The sequence below is a fragment of the Coccinella septempunctata genome, chromosome 2, assembly GCF_907165205.1.
Source record: "Coccinella septempunctata chromosome 2, icCocSept1.1, whole genome shotgun sequence".
NCBI lineage: Eukaryota > Metazoa > Arthropoda > Insecta > Coleoptera > Coccinellidae > Coccinella > Coccinella septempunctata.
In genome coordinates, this window is record NC_058190.1 from 32,440,004 (window position 1) to 32,454,802 (window position 14,799).

Consider the following 14,799-nt stretch of genomic DNA (forward strand, 5'->3'; position numbering starts at 1 on the left):
TATTTGGCGTCAACCACACAACCACAATAAATTTGCCGCAAACAAATTCATTTCAAAATCACCTCCAATTTTATGAAAAATTTCCATGTGGATCACCTATTCATCATAGGTATTTTGTAATTATAATTTTGTAATCATAATGGAGGTGGAAATTATTGTTTGTATATGTGAATTATCGGAGGTTTTCTACCAGTCTTAGACAACACTGAAATTGGTCTCCAGACTCACTTGAGAAAGAGGAAAGAAAATAGGAGACTTCACCTCAAGTATTGAAAATTTCTCCTGCTCCAATACCCGTAGCGGCGGGAGATATTGAAAATTTTACATTTTCATCTATCCCTGACCTCCTTTGGGATCATTATCGATTCTACTCGATGATAAGAAGTCACGGGGATATTACTACAGACATCAGACGATATCAATGAGTTCGTTGATGAGCTTGGCGTCTCTTGTGGAATGGAATGGAATATTTTGTTATTGCTCCGCTTCCTCTTCCTATTGTTCCGGTAAATTTGTAGGGAACGTCGTCACGATGAATTCACATCTGAGACGAGGAACAACATTTCGAAGCGACTCTACTATATGTTCATATTGAATTCTTAATGTTGACATGTATCTGATGTAGGGCAGATAAATAACAAATTCGATACAGATGTCATTACATACTCGAAGTTAACAGCTTTTTATATTGAAGTAATATTATTAACTCAATATTTGGTGAAAGTCTTCAAAATTTTTTCCGTCAATATTATTGACTCAATACAGGGAGCTTTAAGGGAGATTTTATATTAACAGAAGTTAACTAAAGCACCATTATAGTGTAAAAAGTCATAAACGAAATTCATATTTTTGATTTTCACTATTTTGTAGAAATAGGTAAATTTTTATGGTCGCCGTTGGTTACGTTGTCGTTATCTACCAACCTCGCGTTCATATTCTGTTTTATTTCAATTCTTGTTTTATTTGCTCTTTGCTGCATAACCTCACTTTGAGCAAACGTTAGCGGTTTCGGCTATACAGGGAATTTAATTAATCTTCTCACAAGAATTTTCGAAAATTAATTTTTCTGATATGATCGAGTATTCAGTTCTGAAAGATTATTTTCCATTTGAACAGTTGCGTTAGTCCGAATAGGCTTTAAAATATCAAAACAAATACTAGAAAAAGGAGAATATTCGTAAGTAGCAAATATTCATTTCATTTGTGACTTGAAATCAGATAATCTAACACAAAGTTCAGCCAATCACACATGACCATCGGATATATGGCAAAAAATTATATCTACAAATAGTAAATGTTTTTTTAATGATTGAGTAAGTTTATTTTGATTGAAAATTCCATGTTTTAATTTGTCATGCACATGCACCCTCTATGAAGGTTGGTGGGTAGTTGAGCTTTTTCAGTTACTTTAACTTTTGGTGCTAGAAATGGATAGAGCTCTCGATGTTGAGGATGATTTGGATATTGATGGAGATTCTCATCAACATTTTTTCATTATAGGAATAAAATTGTTTAACTCATTGAATTTGCAATTTAAGTTTTCTCTGAGCAGAACCTACATCTTCTTTTAAAATTCAAATTGAACCCAATTCACATTTATTTTTGGATTCGTGATTTTTATTTCAGAAACCTATACCCTACGGTAAGGTAAGGTATGTTCTCGATAACACTTCAAAAGCATGTCAATCACTCTTAAAGTCAAAATACACATATAAAAAAGTTCAAGATTTGAAATTTATAAGTTTGAAAGTTTCATTCCTATAGTACCCAAAAATGGTTAGTAAAAAATTACATTAATTACGAAAGCAATCATCATCAACAACGCAACGCAACTGTGCGAACTTTTGCCTTTCAAGCCATACCCTGTTTCAAATGTTGAAGCTACGAAAATTAAAACATATTTATAAGATAGAGAATTTTCTAATCTATAAAAAAACATCAAAAAGCAAACAACCAAAAACGTTTTTGTTCCGCAAAAAAAATTCAATAGTGAAAGTGCGTTCACATGCCCCGTATTGCGGGTAAGCGTGCGCACCCTCACGGGGTAAGTGAACGCAGTGATTAGTGATGATGTCATCAAAATGTTACAATATTAGGGAAATGGTGTTTATTGTCAATACAGAAGCGCGTTTTTACAAGCAGTCCGTTATTGTTCGTGCCACCATTCCTGGTAACACAACACTTGATACATTTCTCTGTTACTAGCTCCTCATATTTTTGTGAACAAAAAGGAGTTTCAACCAAGAAAATCAACAATGTCGTCATTTATTCCTCACTGAACTAATGTCCATATAATGAATCTATGCACACACTTACCCGCGCACACTTTCCCCACTAAGCCGAAATGTGAATTGACGTTTTTATAAATTAAGCAGCTAACGAAACCTGAAAATTTTTATTATATATTCAGATTAATATGCGTATGGTCGAATAAAATATTGTTTAACACTATCGGACTGGGAGCTTGGACGTGGCAGAATTTGCAGAGATGCTAAAAATTAAAAAGAAAACTAGTAAATTTGATTGACTGCAAATAAAAAGTTAACAAAACGTCGCATGGCGCAGTCCTATGAAGTAATTAATTTGTTAATTCTGCGCCTTTGCTTTACTCAAATGAAACTCTCTTTCCTACATTTCATAGTCGAGATATACGCACTGCGCACACTTACTCTCTGCGCTCAGTTACCCCGAATGACTCTACATATCAAACTTTTCAATTATACATGAAGACTTGTATAAAATAAAAATTGATGTGATGGCGATTTGTTTACCAGATAGTTTATACCGAAGATGAATTTTTGTTTGTTATTCACCCTGTATATCAACTTAGGACCTTATAAATATCTATAAATTTTTAATCACTCTATATAAACATCAATGAAATAAACTGCATACTATTTTGATTCATCTTCTAGTCCTGAAAGTTGTACATAATCTACAGTGTAGTGAAAAGAGAATGAAAGCACTTCAATGAATGAAAAAACTTCAAACAAATTTTCGTATAGAATAAATATAGAAAGGATGTTTGAATATATTTAATAAAGTTTTTAACATAAAGATAATTTAGCTCGAATTTTTTCCAGGCTTTTATCATGTTTTATCTAAATAACATTAATTTTTGCGACCTTTTTGTTTTTTGTCATGAGACTGCTGGCGCCCTCTATCTGCTTCCCCTACAATATTTCGCATTGTAACTTCGTTATGATCTCTATAATCGCCAGAATGCAGCGAGTTCATTGGGAAAATCAATAGTTGGGAAATCGTGCGGAAAGATTCCTGGAAAATCACAATTTTCTCTTTTATAACTAGGTGGAGGGAATTTTTATCGAAATAATTCTTCTGTTATCTGCCTCCAGAGATGCTCTGAAAGGAAGCAAAAATATCATATTTTTGAATCCTAAATGAAAAACGATCGATATAACTTAGTTCTTCAGGGTTCCGCAAGAGGCGCCACGAGCACCGCGATAGGCAGAGATCTTAACGGAAAAGCGGAAAACCTTCCCTTTTCACCACACTCGCTTGCGAACGTTCGACAGTACGTATGTTCGGACCCTGCCACCTTCTCGATGAAAGTTCGCGATGTGGAGGTTTCGTTTCCGAGAAACTTTCAAACTATGGATGTAAACAAAAATTAGAAAATAATAACTGAAATCGATCTCGATCAATTCCCTCTACATATCCGGAAGAAAATTAAACGATACGTGAGGAAAACAATAGGAGAGTATACATAACTTTTGTAGTATTTTTGATAATTTTTATAGGGACCATTTTATAGGAACCTTAGAGTAGTTTCGATGTTACAAATTCCCAGATTTATATTTATGTATTTTATCTGTTAGATTCAATGTGCTCAATTAGAAAAGTAAATGTTGCATATCCAAAATAGCACTTAACGTAAATTATAGATGTTATATTTATACATGTTCCATGTGGGGCCATAATACTCAAATAGAGTCGTGAATGTTTGTGCCAAATATTCAAAAAAATCCCGGAATCTATTTTCCATATGTCTGAGCCAATTTATTTTTGAAAGTTGACCTGAAAAAAATCGAAAGAGAATAAATCAAAAGCGTATTATTCACGAGTGTGCCGAAAACGTGTTTTAACGGTGCTGCTTCTATGATATGGCGAATGTTGTACCTGATTTGAAGCCGGTGTCTACGGTTGTAACGGTCAAACCTGAAGGAGAGATGGACGCCCTACTTCTTGGACGCACAAGGGTAAGGAATTTTTTAAATACTCTTATTTAATGGGTGGTTGCATATTTGATGAATGAAAACATGTGCCTTCCGTTTTGCGCATGCGCATTTTCAGAAAGTGGACATGAATTAAAGTTTTCAACATTGAACTTGGTAGTCCCTTGGAAATATCTAATACAAAATAATTGTTGTTTACCTAAGCTCTTATATCAATTTTATGGCACCCTGGTACACTAACCGTTGCTGTAACTCAAACACATGCTATAGTGTTCGATAAATAGAAAGTAAAATGTATTGCGGACATTAAATTTAAATTTTGTTGCAAATGTAGGCCAGTATATTATAAAAACATGAGAATCGAGTTTCTGCATTCAAGGAATTCATGGGGCTAAAAGAAATGTTAAAACTTCATAGTAATAATTTAGGTACCTGAAATACTTATATTCCATGTTCTATGCATTATACGTAATCAACACAATAGTTCGAGAGTTGATATCTTGAATTCATGAAAATAGTGACCAATTCCCTACGATGCAAGAGAGATAATTGATGAACTTTCGGTCTATGGAAATATGAGATCTTGGCGGTGTGATTAGTGAGTTTCTTTCATATGAAGTTGAATTTATATAACTATGATGGTATGTTCGTATTGCTAGGACATGTATAATAGTCTATGATCTCCTTTACTTATGGAACAGTACTGGTTAGCTGATAGATGTACCATATCTGCAGATATACCTGTTCGGAACATACACTTTCCCGATATAGTATAGTCGATAAAAAAATACGAAAACTTGTCTTAAAATCCCCTGTAAAATATGCCTATTATCAATACACTCTTCTTGTTCGGATACCACATTCCCTGATTTTCTAGTTTTTTTTAACTGACTGATCCATATCTGAAAACAGAATTGGCCTATCATTTCTAGATTTTGAGTAATGAAAAAAATTGGGAAAATGCCATTTTCAATAATGCTCAATTACAAGCTTGTTTAAACTGGTACTCGAAAATGATTATGACATTATACAGGCATTTTTTATGAGTAATTCGAATATGGTTTCATTAAATGTTTCGATTCAGCATTTTTCAAGATCGTCTCATATCTTGAAATCTCTGATTTTCAAAGCTCTTTTATCTTGCTGCAAATTTTGGACGACTTAAAAATGTTTGAAACGTAACTATACACCTAAATATTTTATGAGAAAAAAATATGAACTTTTTCCTGCTTTTCGTTTCATTATTCAAGAATTATTCAATAATAAGACAATAAGTAGGTGGGCGTTGCCATAGTGACTATTAAAAATGCATTTATTTTTTAGGAACTTAATACTCTGTGATCGGAATTACCGATTGTCGAACCATTCTGCAAGAGAATTTTTTCATTCGCCTAAGACTTGGATATTAGAATTTTGTTCTCTTTTTCAATCTCAGGAAAGGCTTCCGGCATACTTTTGAAAATGCTAGTAACTTCTTCTGCAAAAATACCTCCATTCACTTTTATTTTAGCACACAGTTGGCCATGAAAACATTTTTTGTAACTAGAACGGAGTAAGGTTGGCCCTGATGGAACGAGGTTAATGTAGTAACGCCGTTGCCACAACTAATATCAATTAATATTAGAAAAACGCCGAAACTGATTGAAAAAGAGAGAAGACAGGGTTTCAGGAACTGCTATTTAGAATTCAAATCCGCATATTCAAATAGTAGGTAATCCTGATATTCTAATATCTACAATATATATCAGACGGTAGCGTATATGTTAAATGTAAGTGAATTTATTTAATGTTCCATCTGAATCCAAACGACTTATATTCTAGCTGAATGTTACCACAATCAGAAAGATTGTGAATGAAGAGGATAACAGAGAATTTCCTTACATTAGGATACCCAAACAAGTGGTGGCATTCGAGAGTTTTATTTTAGGGTGAACAGGATTTTCGAAGAATATCATCGTAGAATAAGTTCCAGAAAATTAATTCTTCCATTTTTCCTGTATGTCCTATAGTTACATTGTAAATGACTTAAGGGATCGATAAATATATAATTATTATTATTATATCAAAGTATTAAAAATAAACAGCCATGAATACGAGCCATTTGTCCTGTTAATTGTTAATTCATGTGAAATTTTTGTAAAGGTGAAATTGCTCTTGCCTTGAAACTCCCATTGATGCAAGATAATTTTTATTGAGAAATCTATAATATTCTTATAATCCGTTAATTCCTTCGATAGATACCCATTCCATAGCAAAAATATATATATTTTAAATCTGATCTCTTATATTTTCCATGCAAATAACTAAATGGTATGCCTTCATGAAGTTTGTATAAACGTCAATTTATGTTCGTCACATATTTTCGACTTCGAATTTTCCGAAGTGATTCGACATTGTTATAAAATATGTAATTAATGAGACTTTTACGTAGAATGGACAACATAGTCAACATACCGCTGATTTAAAACCCAAAAATCGTCATAGCCCCACATTTTCGTACTATACGGACTACGGAGTGGAATGTGTCAAATTTCCATGACCAACCGAGTGCTGAAATAAAAGTGAATGGAGTATACAAAATTATGCTACAGGTTCACGTTTTCAATGACTGCATAGCTATTCAAGGAAAAAACACTATCAGACACAGAATATCAACATTCAAAATTCTTTGGTCTACTGGACGTCAATGCTCTTCATTTTGTCTTATAATCGACCCATTCATATAATCGTCCTTACTTACTGAATTCTCAATGTCACTAATTCCTGCACTTGAGGAATAAATTATTAAGTAGATACTCAGTTTCTTTGAAGAAATTTGACGTAAACTGGCTCTGATCTAGAACTCTGGGGAGCTTAACACTTACCTATATTATTACATTAGTTTGTGGTGAATATGCAGGATGCGTTGAGCTGCGCATGAATATTATTATTTGATCTTCATTATTTATGTTACGGAAGTGCTGGAAGCTTCTGTAATAATTATCTGATTCGAGGTTAATTATAACAGCGGTTAGGTGCTATTACAAAACAGTTCTGCTGCTGTTTACTTGTTTACCAGATGAACTTTTGGTTCAGAGAATACATAATTTATTCGAATCCGCTGAAAACACCCGATGCATTCGGAAATTAAATTCGCATCAGAATATTCTACTCTTCATTCGGCAATATCGAGTCTGTCGATGTGGTTAGAATAGAAAAAGGTATTCAGAGTATTCTATATTCAACAGGATGCAGGGTTTAGTTATCGAATATTAGATAGAAATGCACTCTTTTCCATAAACAGTAATTTTCTATAAACGTGTTCAGCCCCGTTATGCACAGTATTTCTAGAAGTCACGCCACTAAAAGTAATGGAGGGAAACAGAGATGTTACCGTTTTTTTCAAACTACTTTAAGGATATGCATATATACTACAAGGGAAAATACTATCGCTATAAGATGTTGAAAAAGTATGTTTTAAAAGTTGGTATATGCATTCTAACGAAAACTTTTTTAGGGAATGAAGAAGGAATTTGGCAAGTTTTTAAAATAATTTTTTCATACATGAATTATGAAAGTCGAAAGTTGCAGCAAATTCATATACCAAATTTTAATTCATGCTTATTCTTTTTCAACGTCTAATACAGAAAAGTGTTGCTTTTTTCATACGTATCATATCTTTTTCTGATGAAAATAATCCAAAATTATAATCAAACTTGGCCAACGTAGAAAAAATTGACGAAAAATGAAGTAAGGTGAGAAATTTTTGAAAAACACAAGAACTCAAATATCCCGGAAACTGTTGATTTTTGGTTATCAATAAATGTGGCTCAAACGACAGCAAATGAGTGATACTAACACCTCCTCCAAGGTTCACGTCTAATTCGGAAACATCCTGTATAGTAAATTAGGGAAAAACTTCATTACTTACCTGAATATAGGTACTACGCCTGCAAAAAATATTTGGGGAGAAAGTTCATGTTCGAACAACAAAACATGCTAATTTTCATCCCCAAATTGTTATTTGTTCGGTTGATAATCATAAGAAAAATTGGTGGCATTATTGCCAAATATTCGATTAAAAAAACAATTCAGTATTCAAATCTCTTATTTATTCAATAAAACAATATCACTTCGAAACAAACAAAACGAATATATATGTTACGGGCAATGTAATTATTTAGGTCAGTATTCATAATGCTTGGTTATTATGAATAATGACCATTAAAATCGGGCAATTTGATAAATTTGAATTACTTTACAATAATTTCTCACATTGCCCGGTCATTATAAATACCGCTATTATTTCTTTGGGCACTTTGATTAATTGACACCAAAGGGACAACCTATGTGAAAAGAATGGCGAAGATATTCCACAGATAGAGTTTTAACTAAGAGAATGTGCAAGATTGTCATCCGACGAGCGCAAGTGTCGTAAAGAAAAAAAGCTATGTAACTCGAAATGTCACCAAAGTGGAAACTGCTCTAATGAATAGAGCCTGTATTGGCCTGTATTGCTACGTATTGACATTTTGTGTGAATATAAATTTGAAAGTACGTACATATCTAATACTTTAGTTTTATTTGGACTTACGTTTTGTTTGTACTTATTTCATCCCACCGGTTTGTTTGTCAGCATGTGAAATTTTATTTGTTATGTTTTGTTTGTTACTTTGTCAGTCAGGTATGCAAAAATTTGTTATTTTTTAAAAGAAATATGAATAATATATAATTTTCAAATTGCCCATCTGATTTTTAGCATTATATAATAACCGGGCAATGTAATATTTGCAACATAATTTATCATTTTGTCATATCCTTTTGGGCACTTTTTAAATTGCCGGGCATTATAAACAATGCCCAATTATTTACATTGCTCGTAACTTATACATAACATAAAATTAATGATATCCTGGGATAAGTTCTTTGGCAGGTGGATTAGAATTGTTTAGGCTCCACAATTTGTTACCGTCAGGTTTTTACCTGAATACAACCAGATTTACAGATTATACAACCACTTTTCGTTACGAAGGTGAATCTGAACATGTGTGAAAGATTCCATTAGATCAATATAACTGGGAAATTGGGTAAAAACCTGACGGTAAAAATCCGATGAGGAGAAAGGAGTCTTAGAGTTTTCACTTTCGCACTCTCCGTATCAACATATCTTTATAACACTCCTCGACATTTAACAGATATTCAGTAGGGATGAACTGAATTATAACATCAGCCGCATATTTGTTCAACCGACCATTCGATATCTCGAAGAAGAATTCTTCGGCTGCAGCTGCAGCCCTAGCCCTTCTACAGGATTTATCGTATTTCACTTCAAGTCTATAGCCGAATATAGGGAAATCCGCGAAGTCCATGCTGGACATTGCCGACTTGATACCCTCATTTTCACACAGCCTAATCGCTCTTTTCTCACTGGAGATGAGGAGGTCGAACCGAGACGGACAAATGCTCTCCGTGTGGCGATCACTCAACAGGGTCAGTTCCCTTCTAGCTCTCGCCACGAATTTCGAAAATTCGACGTTGGCGTGGATCGAGCGCTGGAGGTTGTCGCCAAAATCGCATTCACCCATGAACTGCTTCAACACTAGCATTTGCAGTACCTTTCTCCAGCATGGATCTTGGTGTTTAAGAAGCTGCAAGAACGTCTTGCCCTGTCCATTAACAGCGTTCGTGTCGGCTCCTTTATGGATCAGGTACTTGATGAACGTGCAAGGGCCCGACTTAGATGCAACGTGAAGCAGCGTCTGGTTATGTCCATTCCTTACGTTCACTCGCGCACCGTGTCCAATCAGCATCTCCGCCACCACCAGAGCATGTTTTATATATATGTTTGTTGCATCGTTTCTAATGAAACACTCCATAGGTGTTCTTCCCATTGAGTCAGCGGCATTAGGGTCGGCTCCTGAATGCAAGAGAACTATCAGAATATTAACATCGATACCCACTTCGTTTGCACAGAGCACATGAAGTGGAGTTCTTCCAGCGTTGTCCCTGGCCTTGAGGTCAGCTCCGTGTTTCAAAAGGATGTGGATCTGCTCCATAGAAATCTTCCTGTTGAGTGCGGCGAAGATGGGTGTCTCACCATCTTCATCCCGAATGTTTACATCTGCTCCGTTTTCCAGCAGTATCCTGGAGATATTTGGATTTTCTGCTGATGCTGCCTCGTGTAGTGGGGAGACTCCTCTGTAGGAGGTGATGTCTAGATTTGGTTTCCTTCGCATGATATATAGAAGAACTGCCACGTTCCTTGTATCCACCGCCATATAAAGTGCGTTTACACCGATTGTGTCTAGGGTGGCGTTGATATCGTCTACTTTTTCCAGAAATCTTATTATAAGTTCTGTATCTGTAACGAAAAAATCATTTAATTTACTGACTGTAACAAAAAGTTAATAACAGAATTAGAGGAATGCCGAATATAACAACCATAAGAATTTCCGTCATCTAGAGCTTCTGAAAATAGGGAGTACTTTTTTGAAAGTCTATTTTGGGCGATGGGAAAAAAAATTTTGTTATGAAAGTACATAAAACATCCTTTATCTCTTAAACCATTATTAGTAGGACATATTTCGAACACTGATTCAGACTCCTTCAACTGCACTGAAAGCCTGTGAAACACCCTGTATATTAAATTCATTGAAAAGTATTTGGAACCAAAAGGATAGGTAAATTTATTTACTCAGAACTCATGGAAATAAAGACCTAAACATGTGTTTCGAATGATTATTAATTCCAACAATGGAATGTACTGCTAAGTCTGTGATGTGAAGAATATTTTGTTGAGATCATCGAGTATCAACTACTATTAATTAAGTTGAATACTCAAAGATGAGACTCCTATCTCCTCATCTACCTATCCCAAAGATTTTTCACTCAAATGAACAATTTCCACAGTTAGTTGCACAAAACATATATTGAGCGATCAATAATTTGACAGTCGAAATCACTGACAACTTTTTATTTCTAAATATATCGAAGAAGTGGGCATTGAGAATAGTTCAACGGACGTATAAAGATCATAATTTTATGCGAGAATGATGTTCTGAATTCTCATGACTGAATTATTCATTGAAATCAACTAGACGTTTATCTGTCAATCACGCGTTGATTCCTCGATCAAGCTTTGTGAAACCGGGGGTTAAGACAAATAATTTCTCTTAATTACTCTGGCAACTTTGGCGTTTATTTCTTAAACATCCTTTAAGTATTTAAAATGATCTAGAATCACGTGATTACACTGTTATGAATTTAATTATTCTGCATCTGCATAAACTGATTTATTTCTAGTTTTTTCGAAATATTTCAACCATAATCAGTAGGCATGAATTCCAAATAATTAGGCTTTTAAAATCTGCAAAATTATACAGGGTTCTCCGTTAGAACTGAAAAGGGTTGACAATATTTCAAGTAACCGGACGTACAGTAGTAAAAACAAATGTGTATTTCAAGAAACGTAAAAAGTTGGTTCCATGAAGTTTAAGAATTTGTTTTGAAATCACAATAGATGTTTATAATTTTTTGTTTGCCGATGCCTTTCTCGTAATTTTTCTTTAAATATGTGTTAAATTACAATATTACTGCATTTTAAATATTAAAAACTCACCCTTCTTATGTCGCATAATCCTACAGAGTGTTGTTTTTCCATCGCCGTCTTTCCACAACGGGTTAGCACCAAATTCAAGAAGAAGTTTGATGACTTCGTTGTCCCTCTCTGATCTAATTTTTCTTCTCACTAGAAGATCTAGGGCTGTTTTCCTTCCCGAATTCTCCGTATTTACTTCGAAATCCCATTTGGCTGCCTTGTTTTTAAAAAACTCGGCAACTTTCTGAACTGGCCAAACAAACACAATGTTATAAATAAAGGCATCTTTTACAGGATTGTAGTTACAGCTACTTTCCATGTTTATATTCAAACTACTGACGTAAAACGAACGAAAAAATGTAAAATAACTAAGCTTTCTCAACTTTACAGAGATCGAAGTGTGGCTCGAGAAGACCTTGATCTTAACTGAAGCTGCAAGAATTCGTAAGACCTATTTAAGTAAAATTTTGCAGTTACCTGAAACTTACAGTGCAACAATGACATTTTTGGATATAACTGCCCCTACCCTAATTACCCTACCACCCCCTTTATCGCCTTCTGAACGTTCTGGGATTGCATTGTGATGAATTTCCGAGAAACCTGATGTTCGGTAAGAATTGCAATGAGTCAATTTCAGCTGATGTTGTCTATTGTACCCAATTTTAATGTAGATAGTGGTAATTCGTCTTGAAAAAAAATCGGAAAATTTCACATATTCATATTTTTCGTTTCGATAATTTCTTTCCCATTATCTGATTTCCTATAGTTTTTTTTGGTTCATTATTCTCAATTATTGAAATTATTTACTTTTTTCAGTAATGAAATTTAGAATATTTGGATTGGGTGAACTAAGTATTTAGCCGCTTATGTCAAAGGTTCGAGCGAATAACTAATTTAATAATACAAGAACCTCTAGAGCTAAACATGGGTTTAAGAGATATAGATTCATTCATGTTATTAATTTGTATAAAATAAGTGGGGTAAATGAATAGTTGCGAAAACATTTGTGGAGTGATTCCTCGTCAAAATATAGTAAGGGTCTTTCATATAATTTTTTTTTGAGCAGCCCCTGCATGAACACACTTCTTGAATTTTTTCCAACAAAACGTAGAACTGACAAAAATGAATTTGATCAGGCTTTCTATGGTGGCCAGAAGGCAATTAAAATAATTTTGGTGTTGTTTCTCTATAACTCCAAAATGTTAAAAGAGCCACAATTTGTTTTGTAAGAAACTTTTTTCCTTATATTATTATATCTATTTTATTTTGAATTTATTTAGTAGGTTCTCTTCAGTGAATTTCAAAATGACCTACGTGAGATGTGGAGATGAACTGTTTCTTATCATTATATAACACAATAACACATTGTACATTATAAGATATGATGCTTTTGTCGTAAGGGTCATCACACACTTCAATATTTCTATACATACCATACAATACCATTGAAAAATTCAATTTTTGATAGCTTGATTCATTCTGAATACATAAACTAGATTTCTTGTTATTTCTTGCTGAAAGTAACGGAACTATCTCATTTGTCACGATGAATCTATTACCAGAAATTCCGATAGCCCATATCCCTTCGTTTTTCCTTTAGATTTTCATCATTGAAATTGCTTTTTTCTTTCGAAAATTGCAAATTTTAATCTGCGTTGAATCCTGTTAAATTCCTGCGATCCAATTCAGATCTCCAGTTCTATAATCAGCCTTGCCAAGGCTACAATTCTGGCAAAAAAACTCCCAAGTCCCAATTTTTTGGTCGAAAATAAATAAGGGATTAGAACCCCCTAAAATGACCAATTTGCTCCTCCGTCTAAAATCACTAAAATCAGGGCGCATAAATTAAATATTTCAAAGATTATTGTCCCTACCTAAAGTACCACCTCTTAATTTTCTTCTGACTCTTCTGGAATTGTATTGTGATACTTCCAAGAAACATTAGGTTCATCATTTAGAATTTCAATGAGTCATTTTCTGTTGATGCCGTGTATTGTACTCAGTGCACTTTCATATTGAAAAACATGTATCATTGTGGTTAACTACTACTTTCAATAAAGGTAAAAGCATACGTTATCGATAGCCCAGTATACTCAAGAAGACGGAACATCGCTATACAAATATAGGGTTTGTTGTGATTCCAACACTGAGGTTTCGCACAACGAGTGCGAGAAAGATAAAACATCGGACCTCCTTGTTGTGCCCCTTCTTTCGGCAACGCCGCAAAGTAAACTTCAGTCGATTCGTTTCAAAATTAGCATGGGCGTGCGGTATTTTATTTATTACCCATCCAACGCGGTAGCGTTTCATGGAAGTCTTGCTCAAACCAACGGGTTAATGATTATAATCGATAAATATCTATCGATTAATTGCCCACTTAATGAAAGTTTCGACAAAAAATATTTATTGGTTCAACTTTTTTCAAATTTTCGTGAGGAAACAAAGTTGAAAGTTACAAACATTGAATATTCCGCGGAAATTTTTTCTATTTTTCATGCCATACTGAACCAAACTGGAGAAATATACAGGGTGTCCCAAATTGTATCTCCAGAAGAGATCTCTAGAGCAAAACCGATGAAACGATCCTTTGTACCTTATTTTTTCAGTCATTAACAAAAAATTGTATTTTGACTATTTCGAAGTTCCCACAATTTTTTTGTCTTTGAAGTCACAGATACAAACTTGATACTTCTAGAGACACTTTAATACGTAGAAATTATACTGCAAAACGATTTTCCAATTCAAAAATAAAAAAATTCCATAATAGTTTGCGAAAATGTACAACAGGGAAAAATTCTTTGAGCGTGTTAGTGGATTCTACAAAAAGAAAATTGTGTGAATTTCAATCTGGTTTCACTATTCACTATCTAGAAAGCTGTTTTCAATAATTTACTATTATGATATCTTTCTAATTTCTTTCTAAATGGTTTTAAAAAAAAATTCTGATGTACTAAAAAAAGTTTATTACATAATCTGGGCTTTTTCAAGTGATAAATATTTTAATATGTGTATGGTAGTAGAAGGTCA

At 33.9% G+C, this 14,799-nt stretch overlaps 2 protein-coding genes across 3 annotated transcripts in view; one reads left to right on the forward strand and one right to left on the reverse strand.

Moving 5' to 3' along the window:
- Positions 1 to 14,799, forward strand: part of LOC123306498 (inactive dipeptidyl peptidase 10) — a 341,233-nt gene that overhangs the window by 110,061 nt on the left and 216,373 nt on the right. The window contains exon 1 of one of the 2 annotated variants that reach the window (XM_044888537.1): positions 3,534 to 4,220. The exons of the other annotated variant lie outside the window; for it this stretch is intronic. Coding sequence (XP_044744472.1) covers positions 4,125 to 4,220 — 96 coding nt within the window. The 5' untranslated portion in view covers positions 3,534 to 4,124. Of the gene's footprint in view, positions 1 to 3,533; positions 4,221 to 14,799 lie in introns of those variants that run through there. 2 annotated transcript variants of the gene reach the window in all.
- Positions 9,308 to 12,093, reverse strand: LOC123306501 (ankyrin-1-like). The gene is made up of 2 exons (XM_044888542.1): positions 11,794 to 12,093; positions 9,308 to 10,536 (listed from the first exon to the last, which is right to left on the reverse strand). Exons 1-2 carry the CDS (start codon positions 12,089 to 12,091, stop codon positions 9,314 to 9,316), a joined length of 1,521 nt encoding a protein of 506 aa, XP_044744477.1. The 5' UTR covers positions 12,092 to 12,093; the 3' UTR covers positions 9,308 to 9,313.